This window comes from Copadichromis virginalis, linkage group LG13 (assembly GCF_057382275.1).
Source record: "Copadichromis virginalis isolate Kocher_CV1m ecotype Utaka linkage group LG13, C_Virginalis_male_GT1.1, whole genome shotgun sequence".
NCBI lineage: Eukaryota > Metazoa > Chordata > Actinopteri > Cichliformes > Cichlidae > Copadichromis > Copadichromis virginalis.
In genome coordinates, this window is record NC_140630.1 from 24533861 (window position 1) to 24551429 (window position 17569).

At 43.5% G+C, this 17569-nt stretch overlaps 2 protein-coding genes across 3 annotated transcripts in view; both read right to left on the reverse strand.

Annotated features, from left to right (window-relative positions):
* Positions 1-2087, reverse strand: part of lyst (lysosomal trafficking regulator) — a 62895-nt gene extending 60808 nt beyond the window's left edge. Inside the window, exons 1-2 of one of the 2 annotated variants that reach the window (XM_085478144.1) lie at positions 2002-2087; positions 707-982 (exon numbers count right to left, since the gene is read on the reverse strand). In XM_085478144.1, coding sequence (XP_085334270.1) covers positions 707-787 — 81 coding nt within the window. In that variant the 5' untranslated portion in view covers positions 788-982; positions 2002-2087. Of the gene's footprint in view, positions 1-706; positions 1409-2001 lie in introns of those variants that run through there. The other variant, XM_085478145.1, reaches the window with a different exon arrangement.
* A 1953-nt stretch (positions 2088-4040) lies between these two features.
* nid1a (nidogen 1a) lies at positions 4041-15879 on the reverse strand. Its single transcript, XM_085478146.1, has 20 exons — positions 15611-15879; positions 13745-14047; positions 13441-13667; positions 13077-13366; positions 12774-12914; positions 12338-12589; positions 11857-12057; positions 11508-11741; positions 11176-11313; positions 10353-10481; positions 9834-9971; positions 8591-8710; positions 7917-8138; positions 7628-7800; positions 7021-7147; positions 6765-6936; positions 6434-6591; positions 6229-6352; positions 5397-5509; positions 4041-4840 (listed from the first exon to the last, which is right to left on the reverse strand). The coding sequence occupies exons 1-20, from the start codon at positions 15812-15814 to the stop codon at positions 4716-4718; spliced, it is 3591 nt and encodes a 1196-aa protein (XP_085334272.1). The 5' UTR covers positions 15815-15879; the 3' UTR covers positions 4041-4715.
* Between the last annotated feature and the right edge of the window lie 1690 nt (positions 15880-17569).

Below are 17569 nucleotides of genomic sequence, written 5' to 3' on the forward strand. Positions count from 1 at the left end.
TGAGATAGAAAGCAAAGCACCTTTATGCAGCGCCAACAGTGAATAATCTGTGGTTTACACCTGCCTCCACCTCTGTGCAGTGACTTAATGCTGGGCCTACGCAGGCCTCTGGTGTGCACCAGCCAGATTTCTGGCCACTTAAGTGATATCTGGGGACCGCCAAGGTAAACCAGAGGGTTTAAGGTATATGCAAAAACACATCGGAAGTCATTTTCTTTGATAGTCAGTGACTCTTCCCCTTACCCACTTTTCATATGCACATGTATAATTCTGCACAAAATTCATACTGGAGCATTTTGCCTAAACGTGTTAGTGAACACTGACCTCGGCACAGCGAGGGCAAAAATGAGAAGCAAAGTATTTCTGGATAAGATTACCTTATTCATGAGTTTATCTAGGTTAAAAGCGTTCATATAGCACCTGTCACAGAACAAACTCTTGCTATTCAAGCGTAGAAAGCACACTAACTTCGTATCGACTCAGCCCTTTGAATGAAATCCTGGAGAGAACCGGTTTTGCAACTGTATCGTGATTGAAAACAAATAATTTGTCTCTATCAGAATAAACAAGATACATGGCTGTCTTCAGACCTTTTCCCAAGTACAATGACATCATCTTTTTTAAGGACCTGCTCCTGTAAAAAGTAAGCAGCACCACCACCCAAAGAATGATCTCTGACGTTACACTCCTGCCAGAAGCGCCATACCTGGAGATCGGCTCCTTGCAGTCTACAGTCCATATACTTTTCCCACGCATAGCACAGATCCGTCTCCTGTGGACTGGCCATATCGTCCACACTTCCAGATACAACACCAAGTCTGGTTGAAGAAGTTAGGAATCAGAAAGGTCTCCTCTGGGGTTCTTTCTCAATCCTCCAGGTGGCTGGAAGTGCCCCGGGATAACCCGAACGAAGCCCCAAATCTTCTTCGGAGTCTTTCATAGCATATTCACTGCATCGCTCTGCCACTTTTAAACTGGGCTTCTGCTGAAAAATACAAAGTCTGATGGGTTAGCAAAGCAGAATTAGCTGGCAATGCCGCATTCACTTTTGTCAACAAACGCAGATACACTAACAGTTAAAAACAACAACAAAAAAACCCCACACTTGAACCATAAACTTCGCCCAAGCGAGTTTGACACGCTAGGGCATTACCAAAACAAAACGGACACTAGCCATACAGACAGCTAGCTAGCTAGGTATCTGACAGAACTGCGTGAAGTCTTTAGGCAGCGACACACATCCCATTTCCGGCGACAAATTGTGTTTTCAAAATAAATGCACCCACATTTATATTGCAGTAAAAGAACATCGATAATCCGAATCGCAAATAAACTGAAAATAAAATATCCAATTTGGATGCTTGCTGTATTCAGTCAGTATTAAACGGTTAAATTACACTCAAATGTAATTTGTATGTTTAAATTTAAATTTTCGTTTCAAGTGTGTTATGGAAATATTCAAATGCAGAGACATCTAGGTTTCATACTGAGATAAAATAAATATATAAATTGCAAGTGGTAACTCTGTAATGTGGCTATTCCCCTCCTCGGAACTGGGCTTTACTTAAAATACATATACTTTACATCGCACGAACGAGTTAGATATATTTTGAAAGTTCATCTCCGTTAGCGTGTTTATAGTTGTGGCTAGCTTGACCGAAAAAGAAACAACCCAGCAGCTTCGGTAACTTTAAAAAAATGTCCAAATAAATGCCATATTCTCCGGAGATACGCATTACCGACTGACTTTATGAGCGTTTTTTAACGAATAAAGTAGCTATTCCGGAGTTCTTGGCTCTTTAGCCAGCAGCCGTGACGTTAGCGGCTCTGCTGATTGTTGCATCGCACCGTCCTGTGTACGGCATCTGTCAAAACTGTATCACAGAGCGACCAACACATCTTCAAGAACATCCAAAACAAGCAGGTGCTATGGGTATAGCCACGTATCTCTTACATGTATGATATTTACCTGTAATAAGAAGAATTAATTTTATGACATACCTTCGTTTTCCCCCAAATTAACCCAGCTAAAGCTAGCATCCATCCAGCACTAAAGATATTGGGTCGTTAAGCCCTCAGCTCTGACTGCAAGACAACTCCCTCTACAATACAGCCCATTTAGTTGGCTGCGAAGAACCTCCTAGAATCCAAAGAGAAGTCATAGCAAATGTTTTGTAATAACACCCAAACAGGTACACTAATTTCGCGATTTATTTCCTTGGAAACTATTAATATGATCTAAGACTTAATATGGCTGTGCGTAATGCATAATGCATGTTTAGCCCTTGAAAGCCAAATAGTTAGCTTAAGTTTTCTATGCGCTGATCAGCTTTTTTCCTCAAAGACTTGTCTGAGGGTGCAAATGACCATTTTGTTATTAAGCGCTAACGGTCTGTGGAGTGCCCACTGACTGCTGTTCTGCTCCCAATTGGATAACACGCAAATCATTTTCCAATCAATCAAAGCTTTTAGCCCAGGGAATGGTGGTGCGTTTGGGGAAGCTCTGTAGATGGCAGAACAGACTGGCAAGCTAATTCATTTTTTCCCCTAAAGTGTAATTTGCTTGTTTGTGCATATCAAAGTGAGAAGCCGCCACACTCGAGACAATTGTCTAAAAATCCCGGCGTTAGGTTATCTTTCTTGCAGATTAGGGTTATTACGAGTATGAAAATGTAGTTGAACTACTTATAAAGTTAAACGAATCGACTGAGGTAATTTTTGCGTAATGACGAATGATTGATGTGTTTAGTGAAAAAAAAGAACAAGGATTTGCTGCTTTTATTTATTTTATGGTGACATTACTGTGGGCTTCAGGACACTGAATCCCCCCCCCCTTATTCATACATTTTAATGGACAGCTGGTAATCAGTGAAGCAAGACAAGCACATCTGTCACAGTTATGAAAAACAGAATTAGCTTCTTGGTTCTGGTCACAATCTCCCCTGCTGTTCCTTACCCGTGGCTTGACAGATGGCCAGTAGAGGTTGGCGGACTGAACCAATAGTATCGATTCCAACGCTGGTATTGGTATCAGATCAATAGTAGCACGATAGAATCGATACTTTTTTTTCTATCAAACATGCACTTTGAAAAATATCTGAACCTTTTTGATCGTCAGGTCTTTTTTAATTTATAGTAAATAACACACACACACACACACACACACACACACACACACACACACACACACACACACACACACACACACACAGCCTCAGATTCAAAATATATGAAAAGCTGAAAGGTGTGTTTGTTGTGTTAAAGTATTGTGGAAAGTAAAAGACCACAGTGATTCCATGATCATTAAAATGTATTCAGAATTTGCAAAGTGATGATGATTTCTCTAATAAATCCTGACACAATGATCTCCCCAACTTAAGCTGTCTTTATAGATTAAAAGTATCAGCATATTTAAAATACTGTCTCAATATTTACTTTGTGTCTGATCAATACCAAATTTTGCAGTCTTGCACAGGACTAATGGTCAGACTTTTTTATTGTTAGACAATGACAGTCACTGATAATTTGGATAGAAAAGGACAGAATTTTATTTTGTTTTCCAGTTATGGTCATAGCATTGTTTTGTGAGATCGAAATGACGATTTGTCTCAGAGTCATATCAAGATATACCCCTAAGGCGTTGATGTGAATGGGACAAGTCACTGGAGAGAGACAGTGACGACTGCTGCGACTCGAAGCAGGTTTTCAATCAGGTTTCAAGTCTTTATGATAAAAATATTCCGGGTTTATTAAAAGCCCCCTTAATGCACCACTGACGTACGTGTCTCCCCCCTCCAGCACACAGACTGCGTGGGTGGCAGCTTTTCTTGATCCTTTTTGAGAAAGAAGAAGCATCATCCAAGCAGACGCAAAAAATAAGTCATGTGACAAGAAACACACACACACACACACACACACACACACACACACACACACACACACACACACACACACACAGCTTGTTAAAAATAAGCCTGTTGCAAGAAATGGTGTATAATGGCACCTGTGTATAAGTCATCTGCGATAAAAGTCGCGCAGAAATTGTTTAAGAATAAACATTTATTACATTTTCATACATATAAATCTGCAAGACAAGTTATTTATTCAACCATGGCAGGTACTGGATATCACGAGGCATCCCCTTTTTGAGGTTATACAATGGCGACACCTACCGCAACAGCACCAGATATGAATATTTGTAATTCACTTACCTAACACAAGGTGTCGCTGTAAAGCAACAAACTCGGGAGCCCACGGTGTCAGAAAAATTTTTATTCCCTCACATTTCTGCTCAGCATCTAGACTCATCCCACCAGCTTCCCCCCCTACCCTGTTCCACAATAACACTTCCATGAGAAAAAGCCCAGGTTCAGTGTGCAGTAGTGCATGAGATGATGTCATTTACCGCTCTGATAAAGTTCACATTAGAATTACGCATTCCTTCGAGCTTCATTCTCAGTTTTTGTGGACTCAGGAAAAAGGTCACCATGGTAGTGCTTCTACTTACAGTTCATTGTGATTTTATAAATGGGAAATGTAACACACACACAAAAAATGTAGGTAACAATAACAGTGAGCAGTAGAAAAAAAAAGGCACAGTAAGTTCACCTCTGCTTTTCAGAGGCGGTTCTGGTTCTGCAGCAGTTCGAATTTAGTCATGCTGAGGGGCTCCGGATTTAAAACTTGTCCACTCCGGGAGCGCTGGATGTCTCCTTTCAGTACTCTCTCTCGACGCAGCCCACTTGAGCCGCGTTGTCGGGACACTTGCAGGAACGGCCGTTTGGTGTTGCTAAACACAGGTGGGAGCAGCCACCGTTGTTTCCAGAACAGTAGTTTTGTCCTGACAGACGGAGGGGACAAAGGAAACATTTTACAGCAGGCATCGGTGGGAAATAGCCTTTTCACTGCTTGTTATTAATGCACTAAAAACATCCAAAGGAAGCACGCAGCAATCTCCAGATGTTGGAGGCCCCTTTCCCCTGACTCTGCATTCCCTGGCTTTAGCCTTATCTATAAGAGAGGCTGTTGCCTGGTGCCATTAGTCATTCCTTTGCTTGATAATAAATACAAGCTGGAAGAATTCCCCCAGTTGCTTAAAGATTAAGAACTGTACTCGTGTTTTTTTGTTTGTTTGTTTGTTTTGTTTGCAAAGTGCTCTAAAGGATTCTTTAGAGAGCCTGCAGAGGTCACAACTAGGTCAGCCTGGTCCCAAAAAGGAAAAGGAACGCATAATAAGGTTGGCCTCAAAGGTAGCCCCCAAATATACAAGGGTCAAGCAGTTTCTGCATGCGGCTTTAAAGTGGAGCTGAACATCAGGGTTAGATACCGTGCAAAGATTCGCTTCGAGCATGTGAAGAGGGGGAATTGAAGGGGAATGTGCCATCACAACTTCCTACCTGCAGGACACTGGGCATAGGCTGTGGCGATCCCGTATAACCTGGTCCGCTTCTGAGGCTGGAACTCATCTGACTCCCTGCTGGCATAGCGGTCCACTGCAATCACAGCATCCCTGTTGCAAACACAGTCAGCACAGGAGTTCAGAAATCCAGGACTATCTGAGCTTGCGCAATCATCCGTCCGGCCTCCTTATGTTTCCTACAAAGTCTGTCGAGACTGAGTAAGGCCAAAGAGGGGGATGAGGGTAGGTTTCTTAGCCACAACATGACATAGTTTGTGGTAAACTGTTTAAGTGTGCACCACCCACACCACCTCCTCTCAACCTTTCTGCGGCCCTGGCGAGATCACAGGGAGGCCCTGTGGAGGTCACTCGCAGACGTCTGGGGCTGAGAAATTGCAAGCAGCTGTCACTTTTCAGGACTCCTCCTCACCTCATGTGCACACTAACACACACACATACTCACACATGCACACACACACAAAGCCCTCCCCTTTTTTTTCTGCAGTCGCTCAGGAATAAATAACTTACAGAGCCGGACACATGTGGAGGAAGCTCCACAATTTCGAGTGTGGGAGCGTCTGAGCCCTGCCACAGAGAATGTAAAGGGGGTTGAGTGTGGGCAGCTTTTTGACCTTTAACCTTCCCTCTCTTTCCTCTGCCTTGACACATTGAATCACAGGTAAAAGTAAAAACCCTGTGTCTTCGGTGCTACAACACCAGTGGTTCTCATTTATAAACAAACTCCAGCTGCAAGAAATATTATTATTATTATTTTTTCATGATTTAAAAAGGCAGAGTTTGAAAAAACATTCTTAAAATAAAAATCAAACCTTCGCCAGTCGGTGTAATAGATGTTTTTCCCGAAAGCTGTCATTCCAAAAGGATACTGGATCCTCTCCAAAACTGTACTGCGACTACCCCGACCTGGATCCATGCACTCCATTTTTTGCGTGCCTGCAGGCAAGAGACTGTAATTAGTGCTGCTTGCACACAGCAGACACCGTTTCACAGATGAGTCATCTGTCTGAAATCTACCTGCGTCTGCCCAGCAAAGCTGTGAGCTGTGAGGGTCGTAAGTCAAGCCGTTTGGCAGGCCTAGATTGTCTCTAACCAGCACCCGTCTGTTGGATCCATCCATGTAAGATGTCTCAATCTTGGGGGCTTTACGGTTCCAGTCAGCCCAGTATAGGTTACTGTTGGAGGACAGGTGAAGAGTGAGTCTGCTGTGATGTTCAGCAACACTGAATATCAATCTGTTTGTGAATGTTACCTGCTCTTTAAAGTAAATGAGCATCGCAGATTTTCACCGAGAGTGCTGTTTAACTCAAACTATGTTCAATAAACAGGCTGTTAAATCGTAACGCACCCGTTGGAAGGGTCAGCGATGATGGCTCGTGGGTTGACGAGGTCGGTGTTTATGAGGACACGTCGGTTAGACCCGTCCAGAGACGCCACCTCGATGTGATCCTTAGCGGAATCCGTCCAGAACATTGTTCGACCCAAGTGGTCGATCGCAATCCCTTCTGGGCTTTCCAAACCTGTTAAAACAGTGCATTTTTTCTGTTTTTTTTAACCTCCTCTTTCAAAATGTAGGGGAACCAGTAGCGTGAAGAAAACACTACCTGAACTAATGACAGAAGTGGGCTCTCCCCCCTCGATGTTGGCCTTGCTGATGGAGGGAGACGTGATTTCTGTCCAGTACACCATTTTCTCCACACAGTCGTAGGCTACACCAATGATGACCTTCTCCTGTGGAGCCAAGGAGGGTGTGAGCAAACAACAAACCTTTGAAGTGCAGTTTTCGTCACACAACAACGGTCCAGAACGTGGAGCAGATGTGCTTTTTGGATGGTATCGTCGAGACTTTAAATCCAAACAAACTGAGTCACACAGTGAGGAGCTCAAGCAGCTCAAATCAGTGCAACAAGAAAAGCAGACTGCAACTGTAAAGTTGTCTGACTGATGTTAGCAATTAGCTTGAATGTCACCATGTGCCCCCAGTAAAGTGTAAGCTTTGGATGCGAGAAGCAGATGGGAAAAATCCCAGAGCTGAAGAAAGTTTTAGGACAACAGAGCGCAGTTATTTGTGACTGTTTTCTCATATATTATTTAAATTAAGTAAACAATCCTGACAGGAAATTGTGGCTTTAACTTAAAAATAAGAATAAAACTGCTGCAAAAGCCATATAAAAATTTATGAAATAACTCCTCTCTTAAAGATGAACTTACGGGCAGGTGGAGGACGGGCTTGGCATCGTTCTTTTTCATGTCGTAACCCCCCAGAGGAACGTGCTCTATCCTGCCGCTCTGGGCAAACAGCAGGTGTGTTCCTGGGGTCAGGGCGTCCACATCGGGCCGTGGCCGGGGTCCGACGGGCGGCAGCCCAGTATTGTGGTCGATACCTAATTGAGACGCACACAAATCAGTTCATCAAAACTCCCGAAGTGTTTGTGCTTCCATAGTTTTTGTTTAATGCCACTGTGAGTGACACTGTCACCTCTTTCTGTGATTTACTCACACATTGGTCTGCTGCCAGGCCCGGTGCGAGTCCCCGAGATCTCCTGTCCATTTTGGTCCACGCACCAGCAATGTCCCGTGCTTCCATGGCACTGCATGGGCTCATATTGACCGTTGTTATCACACGTGGGGATGTAAGCGCCAATCGGAGGCCGCGGCCCCCGTGGGCCAGACACACCCAGGACGTTCTCTCTGTGAACCTCACATCGTGTTTTTGGCCTCCCTGAAGAAAAATATGAAAAGAAAGACTCGAAAATTAACAAATACAGCCTGCAACAAACTCCCCGAACTTGTTTCTTTTATCTTTTTGGAGTCTTCTAATTTAAATTTCAGCTACACATAAAATTCACATCCTTCACAAGGCATGACAAATTCCTCGCGCTTTCCAGAAGGGAATGAGAAACAGATTCCAGCTGGCACCAATATACTCTGGCGAGGAATTCATTTTCCAAACACCCCCTCCGGCCTAAACGGCTACAAGGCTGTGAATGAAAATGACCCATTTTGCGAAACAACATCAAACAAAAAACTATTACTCGGCTGTCTGAACTCCAGTGAAGGACCTCCATAACAAACATGTAACTACACAGGCTTTATTTTCAACCCCCAGAATGAATGTGCAGCCAAGCCAGCTAACAAATGTTTAAAGCAGTGCAATTCAGAGAGTTCACCTACCAGGAAGGCACTGGAAACCGTCGCCGCTGTAACCTGGCCTGCACTGGCAGGTAAAGGATCCCTCTGTGTTGTAACACACGGCGTCTGAGTGACACCTGCTTTGCTGACACTCGTCTATGTCTTCAGGCAGATGGATGAGATGATGGTGAGATGGATGGATGGAGGATGAGAGAGCAGAAAAAAATCAAATATGAACATTTTCTGTGTCATTTTATGAGTGGAGATCCATGCAGAAGAGCTTGGGTGAACCTTTGACTTAAACTTTCCTCAAATAGCAGAAAATCAAGCAAAAATGTGGAAAGAATGGAAGGACCCAGACCAGAGAAACCCCTCCAAAAACCCTACACCCAGACCCGGGACCTCTACACATGAAATTCCCATCTGCTTTTAATGTTTCACTCTTCGGTCTCTGTTGGTGTATTATGCAACCAACCTGACCGCCCACAGTCCCGAGCAGATGGTGTAACAATTCAAATAATTCCTAAGGATGCATTTGGTGAATCAAGTGATTTTGGCCACACTGTCCTTACTTTCAGCAGATTTTTCTTCATGTCCCTCGTTTTTGACCGGTCACACTTAAAGCTGCTTTGATCTTAAGTGCGCCGGACCAGTGAAATTACATGACAAATGTGTAAAATCATTGCCCAGACTGTCCTGTAGTTATAAAATTCAAAGTTTCATTCAGAAAACAAAGCCGTTTTCTGTGAACTCACTGTAAAAAAACAAAACCATAAATTTCTGTGGTAGATAGTAAAAAAAAACCCCAGGAAATTTCCATCATGTAATTGTGTATCTATAGATGACTTTGCTGTAGTATAAAGCGGGGTGGGGGGAATCTTTATCAATAGGAAAAGGTGTAAAACTTAAACAAATATAAATAAAGTGAAGTTATAGTGAGTAAAGTTAAAACTGTGTTTCTAAAACTCCGGGGTGGAGTTTTTGCTGGGCCGATTCTGGCCCCTGGGCCTTATGTTTCACACCCCTGCTTTAGAAGCTCCTACTATTTAATTTAATTGTTTAATTTTATTTCATAAATGGAAGGAACAGGGAAAACTGCAAATCCTTACATGCAGCCAACAAACTTTAAGCCTTTTTTTGTCAGTAAAATTACCTAAAAACTCATTTAATAATAGAAAACACGTAACACTGCTTATTGCAGGTTGGTGAACTATGCAAAAAAGAAAACCCACAAACAAACAAACAATGAAAAAAATTCTGAGAGCATTATGTTTGTCTGCAGTACCTTGGCAGCTTCTACCGTCTCCTGTGAACCCTTGTAGGCAGGTGCAGACGTAGGACGAGCCTCCGGCGTAGCTGCACTGAGCATGGGGTGAGCAGGTATGGGTGCCTGCCTCACAGTGGTCCACGGGTCGATCAACCTCTGAGGAGAAGCAGAACAAGTTCTGGGAAATGCTATCAGCGTGAGAAAAATAATGTGTTGACTGGTTTTGGATAGAGCCGCTTAAGTTGGGGAACAGGGTGAAAAATATGGCGTGAAATTAAGACGAATGAATATACTTTAATATTTATTTAACTGAAATTCAAGTTGGATCCTTTTGGGGCATGCCAGAAAATACTTTACAGCCACCGCGCTGAGCAAATCTAATTTGCTGCTGCTGCTACACGTGTTAATAATCACCACAGATTTTTTCATACAATAATGAATTTTATTACAGGTTATGTTTGCACCTCTACCTCCTTAGAACCAGGTAGGGTTTGCCTGATATGGAATAGCACTTTACAGCACACAAAAGCCACTTACTAATGCAGGTTCTCTGGTCACTACCGAACTGATACCCCTCTTCGCACTCGCAGCGGAAGGTCCCGGGCTGGTTGTTGCAGATAGCGTTAGGGCCGCAGCGTTGAGGATCCTCTCTGCACTCATCGTTGTCTGATAAAAAAAGAAAAAGAAAGAAAAGAGTAGTGATGAGATGCTAAACTGATAACATTTTTTTTCGTCTGTCTACTGTCTTTTGCTTATCTAATTCAGAGTCACAGAAGAGGCTGGAGCGTATCCCAGCTGTCATAGGATGAGAGGCGGGGTACATCCTGGACAGATCGCCTCTCTGTCCAAGTGCCTTTTTCCTGTTTTTATGTATGTAAAATCCTGGGAAACTTTACGTGTGACGTTGAGTCGTGTAAACAAAATGACTTGATTTAAATAGTCTTGGACTGGGTCAGAGTTTGAGAAGTCTGGTTTGCCAGATAAGTTTTTCATTATCAAATGTTTTCGGATCAAAGAAAAGAGCCTGATTAGATTTATAATAATACTTTTATGATAGCATCTGTCTGAAATTCTTCCTTCCTCTTCCTGTTTGGTCTCTAATGCAAAAGATTCGGTTGTATAGAGGTTGAAATAGCTCTGTTAACCTGGTCTCTGAGTCGGAAATGCTTTGTTTATCCTATGGGACTCCCCCTGCTAATTGTATGATTGTGCCATTCCCTAGTCAGGAAGGAAGGCTTTAGAAAATCTGGGTTGATTTTAATGATGAGTTTGAAAGATATGGAAACAGTTAGATTTTTTCCAAAAGCAGAAAATAAACTCTAACTGCTCTTTGTTACACGATTAAATATGCAGTTCTTACCATAACATGCGCGTCCATCGCCGCTGAAACCAGCAGCACATTGGCAAGTGAACGTTGCTCCCTCTCCGACTTTGCAAACAGCATTCGTGTCACATCCGTGTCTTCCGGTTAAGCATGGGTTCTGCTCCGGCTGCCCTCCTGAAAAGGAAAGGTGAATTTTATTTCTAAACAGGTTTTGTTTTGGGTTTTTGAAGCAAAACATACCTATTTTTACCATTTAACAATAGCAACAAAAAGCCTGTCTGGCAAAAATAATCTCTCTGTCAGGACGTTGTTCCTGAGGAAGGAAGTGAGCTCAAACCAAAGGCAGGAAAACGAATACGTCTTCTCACCATTGATGTCCCCGATCTTGCTGGTCAGGGCGAACCGGATGAGTTGTTGTGCAGGATCGTAAATGGCAAAAATGTGGTCCACGCTTAGCATCTGTGTAGGTTTCATGTCTCTCAAAGTCTCGCTATGATAGCAGCCGTTGAAGGAGATTGTCTCACGCCACTGATATCTCCTGGTTTCCCTGGATCCATCCTGCAGAGTCACTACGTAGTCCCGAGTGGACGACGAGGTGATCACTGAAAGGCAAGATGGACACGTTAGAAACGCTCACCTTTTTTCACTTCTTTTATGTCTCGCTCAAAATCAGAAAAGGTGGTGAAATATTGTTTCTCTGTTCAAGTCATGTCTCACAGTTGTTGTTGTACTGGTAGATCTCAGAATACGGGTCGAGCTTTATGGTGGAGCCAAGAGGCACCTCGGCCACCCGGCCCTCCAGGTTGGTGCTCACAATCAGGTGGTCGTGCTCATCGATGCCTTTAAACTCTTGCCTGATGTTCAGCTTTTCATTCCCTGGCATAAAGGTCACCTCAGCCTGCCGAGTGAACTCCCCCCCTGTGGAGGCCAGAGAGGAGGATGTTAACTCTAATACTGGCCCGGGATGAACTTTGTCTCGTGGCCTTCTGTTACAGCTGAGGTAATGCGAGTGGAATTCAGGGAGACAGTGCAGAAGACTGCAGCTGTATGCAAGCTGTGTTTGCAGCAGCGCAAACAGCTTGTTTCCAGAAATTTATGCTTCCCACTAGTTTTTTTTTTAAACCCTGTAAAAACTACAAGGCAAGCTACTGAATATCACATCATGAGATATCTTCATTGCAGCGTTGTTCTCACTCACCGATGATGCTGAAGCCATTCTTGAAGCCTGGGTGCTCCAGAGCAAACGCCCACCCAATCACACCGCTAATTGACACCAGGGGCTCCAGCGAGGGCCCAACAGTCTCCGGGAGGTCACTGATGGCGACGTAGGCTCGACCCTCATTCGCAACAATGTAAGAATGGAGGTCGATGTTGGCGAACTCCACCGGAGAAGGAGACCTGCCCACAAACACTCTTCCGTGTACTTTGCCGTTCACCCTCTGTGGCTTTCCTGCAAAATCCCCCAAAGAAAACAAAACAAAAACACAGCCACCCCACTGAAGTTACTCACCGAGACGTGCAAACCCACTTCCCTTAAAATGAATTTCATCCAAGAACAGCTAAGATTTCTTCTAATGTTTCCACATCAACTAGCTAATAAAAAACGTCATATTTAAACGCTTTTCTGCGTGTACCTTCTGCCACACACTGTATCCCGTTGCCATAGAAGCCAGAGATGCAATGGCAGCAGTATCCGTTGGCATAGTCCCTGCATTCACCAAACTTGGAGCATTTATTTCTGTTGTTTGCACAGCTGCCAAGGTTGTACGAGAACACTGAAAACATGGGGAACGGTAAGAATACCATGACTGGAACAGCTGATAAGACAAGTACAATAAACATTTATATACAACATGCTCTCACTCTCAAAATACACTGTGATAGACAGCATGGCTCAGGAAGCAGAGCTGCAGACAAGCTAGACATCATAAACTCACCATCTACATTTATAATTGGATCATCCACCTCCACCACCTCCGGGTTCTGTGGTTGGAACTGAACTGGGTGGACTTCAGTCTGTTCCTGCAGATAAGGAGGGTAGGCTACCACCGGTCTGTCAGGGTACAACGGCCTCCTTGCAGCGCTGGACTCCTCATAAGCGTCAACATCTTCTTGTGGTGGAGCCTCAGTGGGCAGCTCAGGGACCTCACCTGGAGCCACGTTGCTAAAAAAGGGAGAAGTCCCAATCTCGTACACCCATACACCCCTCAGGCCAGAGTTCGTCTCCCTGTGGGGGGAAAAGTTTAGATTCTGGGCAGAAAACATGTCTTCAAGAACCGTCATTGTTACCGTCTGACTTACTCTGCTAAAGCTCTAACGGACTGCTCGTCATCAGTGGTGGTGCGGTAGTATGGTCCCTTGATGGAACTGAAGAAACCCCGGACTAAACCCTTACTGAAACCAGCATGCATGATTACATTAGTGTCTCCCACAAGCATGGAGGAAAACTTTATCCCATCCCTTGGATAGAGGACAATAGCGTATGACGTGGTCTCCAGAGATGCAATAACCAGCTGGAAGGTGTTTCTCTGAGAAACAAAACATTATAGACTCTGTCAGTGATCACATCCACTTTAGATTACTTGAATAACTATGTGACACTCACCTTCTTGATGCCGCTGTCTCCTCTGCTCTCAAGTCCATGGGTGGTGACATCAACCCAGGTGACCACCACAGCATGGGTGGGATTGATTTCGTCATCTTCAGGGAAAGCCCTGTTGATGTGCTCAGCAGCGCGGCGTAGAATATCAGGACTGGAGTCCTCTCGGAAGAAAACTTTCCCCACACCATCGCTCGTGTGCAGGTCTCCTTGCAGAGCTGCAATCATGCCAAATTTTGGGGGCATTTTGCCAAGATACGTCAGCTCGCTTTCTGGCTCTTTTGTGGCGACGAACCCATTGGTATTAATCTGAAACGAAAAGCTAAAATCATTAATCCAGAAGACAGAAACTGAAATGAAATCCCTGCGATGTTGTACACAGTTTTATTCTTGACACAACTTGAACTGTTTCACAGGGGATACAATCTGACCCACTTTGATCTTCATTGCAGTAATGATTTGAGTCAGCAGCTATGTCCCACTACTGTGCTAATGAACAAACAAGATGCTATTTAACGCAGTCTTTACACACTTGCAGTGGGAACACATGCAAGGCTCGTAAAAAAGAAAGAAAAAAGCGCTCGTGTGAAGAAAACATGCCCAGACACACACTGGACATGGGGGCTCCTTCACTTCCTGACCAAAGGAAAAAACAAAAGGTTTCCTGTCCTTGCCCCCGATGAGTAGCCCCAGAGAGCCTAAAGATTGCGCACTAAATGTCATTACAGAAACTTCCTGCCAAAATGGAGGGTAGATCTGGGAAAATGATCAGTGATCCTATTTACAGAGGTGCTGCAGATAGAGAGCTCTAAGGTTAGTGGTTAACATGTAAGTGCTCAGTAAAAAATGGATCATACTCATGAAGGGTGAGAAGAATCATCCCCCCCACCCCAGGGCAGAGACAGTTCAGGGCAGACCGTCTCAGAGATGAAAACAAAACTCTTGAGGGCATCTTGACTGCAGCGCAGAAATATGTTTGTGGTGGGTAATGGAAGGTTAACCTGAGGCAGTCAGCAGACTAATTGGTGAACGCTGCATTCATGTGTTTCATTTAAGCTTCAGACTCATGTGTTAATCACGTTAATCATTGTCTCTGCACGATCTCCTTAAATGGAGATCGTGCAGAGACAGCCTCCACTGGGTTGAGACTGGACAGGCTACTGTGGAATGAATGGCAAGCTTTACTAAAGAAGAAACTTTCATTTTAAGAGCTTGAATGCTTGGTAGAAACATCTTTATGCATAAAACATCAGCAAAGCTTTGACGAATGCATCTGTTAGTGTAATCACTGCGTCATGGCACAGTTTACTCATGCAGCACTGAAACAGAGATGTAGCACTTTTCTTTGAAACCAGAACTGCGGGAATAAAGGGCTGTTTGTCCGTTCCACACAATGGTGCGGCTTTTAAAAACACTACAGGCCAACAGTTAATATTCTAGCAAATCATACAGTTTTACATGATTTACTGCATTTATTCCAGAAACAAACCTCCCAGTGACCACTCTGTAAAGTTCTCTGTCTCATCACTGGGTGTTTTTAGGATGGATTGCAAAATAAGGTTTGGTATTTGGTATCGGCAGTAAAATGATAACCTCGAGGGAAACAAAGAAATGCCTGGGCACATGCTTTCGACATGATACAGTCGCATCTGCATATAAGAAATCCAGTATTTACAAATACTCCACAGACAAGAAAAAAATCATACGCTGCTGGAACTCCGTTGTCCAACTTCCAGGAACTGTTTAAATTCACTCCATTTCTGGCTAACGCGCAATTGCGCAAGAACTACGGACGTTTGATGACCAGTAAAGCCAACGCAAGTGCATTAATGTTAATAATAATAATCATCAAAATGTTAAGAATTAACTTACAAAGATGCTGAGGAAAGTGCCATCATAAAACAACACCGGTTTGCTCAGATCCAGTCGGTACGTCTGATCATTCCCTGGCTCCAGTAACTGGTCTCTTGCGCTCGGACCAAAAGGAAAAAGCTCGTCTCGACTTATGCTCTTTACCGAGACCACAAATCCGAGAAAACTCAGACAAGCAATCCAGCCTTTCTCCTTCCAACCCATGGTCCGTCTTTCAGAGGGAGCTAAGCAGTCCTGCGTTAAAGGCGCGAGTGATACATCCAACCCAGTAGTTGTAGAAAGAGTTGTGGGCGGTCACTAACTCACAGAGGAGTTTCAGTGAGAGGTAGTCCAAACTTTGCTTTCATTAATGTTCCTGAAACAAATGGTATGGTGCTGTTGTTGTTGTTTTCTTTTTATAATGGCATGCACTTTGACTGAGTCAAATTAAACTCTGAGAAGAGCTAAGGTCATTTGCAGATCCTTTATTTAAAATTCTTCAAACGGATTATTGCAGTGTTGCCAATACAGTAGAAAACAGACAGCTATGTGCAGATTATAAGTGGTTTTAATAGAAGGGCCACTGTCTCTGGAGGGACAACACTGAAGCTGTATTTGCAGGTTTGGACATAGGCCAGCAGGCCATCAGAGCATGGACCAGTAACCGGCAACAGAGCCCCATGCCCGGTTTGACTGAAACATTATGTAAAGGACAATATCACAAAGCACTGTACCATACACTAATCATTTGAGGCATGTGCTGAGGCTATCAGACTCATCTCCAGTTGGGATAATGAGAGTCATGCCGGTACAGTAATATGCTTCAACTTGGAGCTGTTTTTGAGATGCTTAGTGAACCGTCCAACTCTTCGGTCCACAGTGCTCTGACAGTTGGTATTCACGGTCCCCCACAAAGGGTTTTTGCAAATGTTTACCATCACTCCAAAATGCAGACTCATCCACTGCTGTAGCTCTTAAAGTATCTTCAATGACAAATTACCTCCAAGACCTAGAATGATTTCCAAAGTATCTGATATGTTAAGACAATGTTTCTGTGGTTTTCTCATAAATACCACCAGGAGGAGATTTCTTTAAACAAGACAGTGATTTATGAAGCTGCCTAATGTTGTGATAAAACACCCAACATTAACTTCTTTTTCAAACCTGCTGAGACTGTGTAAATGAAATATTTCTTCTGTTCCTCTGAGCTGCAAAATAGTTGCATATTTAATCATCTGGGAATTTACCCAGCTGTATTTATTTATTTAGAAAGAGATCTTGACCCCCCCCCCCCCCCCCCCCCCCCCCCCAATGTTCAGCACAAAGTTAGGCCGATGATCAAGCATTAGTAATAACTGGCAATGAGTCTTTTCGAGTATGAACGGCCTGTTTAAGGTCACGTCAAAGCATCTCAATCTGATGTAAGTCCAGACTTTGACTAGGCCACTCAAAAACCTCCCCCTTTTTAAAAATCCAGTCGAAGGTGGACTTGTTGATTTATGAACTCTGAACTTAACTGACACAAGTGAGATCTGCAGTTCTTTAGATGTTGTTCTCTGTGCTTTTGTAACCTCCTGAATGGATCATTAAAAGGTTATTGCAATAATAATAGGCTGGCCTTTCCTGGGAATGTTCAAGATGCCGTTCCAAGGTTTTTCCATTTGTAGATAATGGCTCCTACTGTGCTTCACTGAAGTCCCAAAACCTTAGAAATTATACTTATACTTCCAAAGGGATCTCAGATGTTGAGATCTCTTAGTCTACACACACACACACACACACACACACACACACACACACACACACACACACACACACACACACACATGAAATGTTTAAAAGATGAAATGTTTGATGATCTGAAACATTTAAGTGTAACAAATATGCAAAAAAAGAAGAAATCAGGAAGAGAGCACATACTTTTTCACAGCACCGAACATGCTGTGGTTCCAAAATCAGCAAGTCAGTATCCCCCAATGT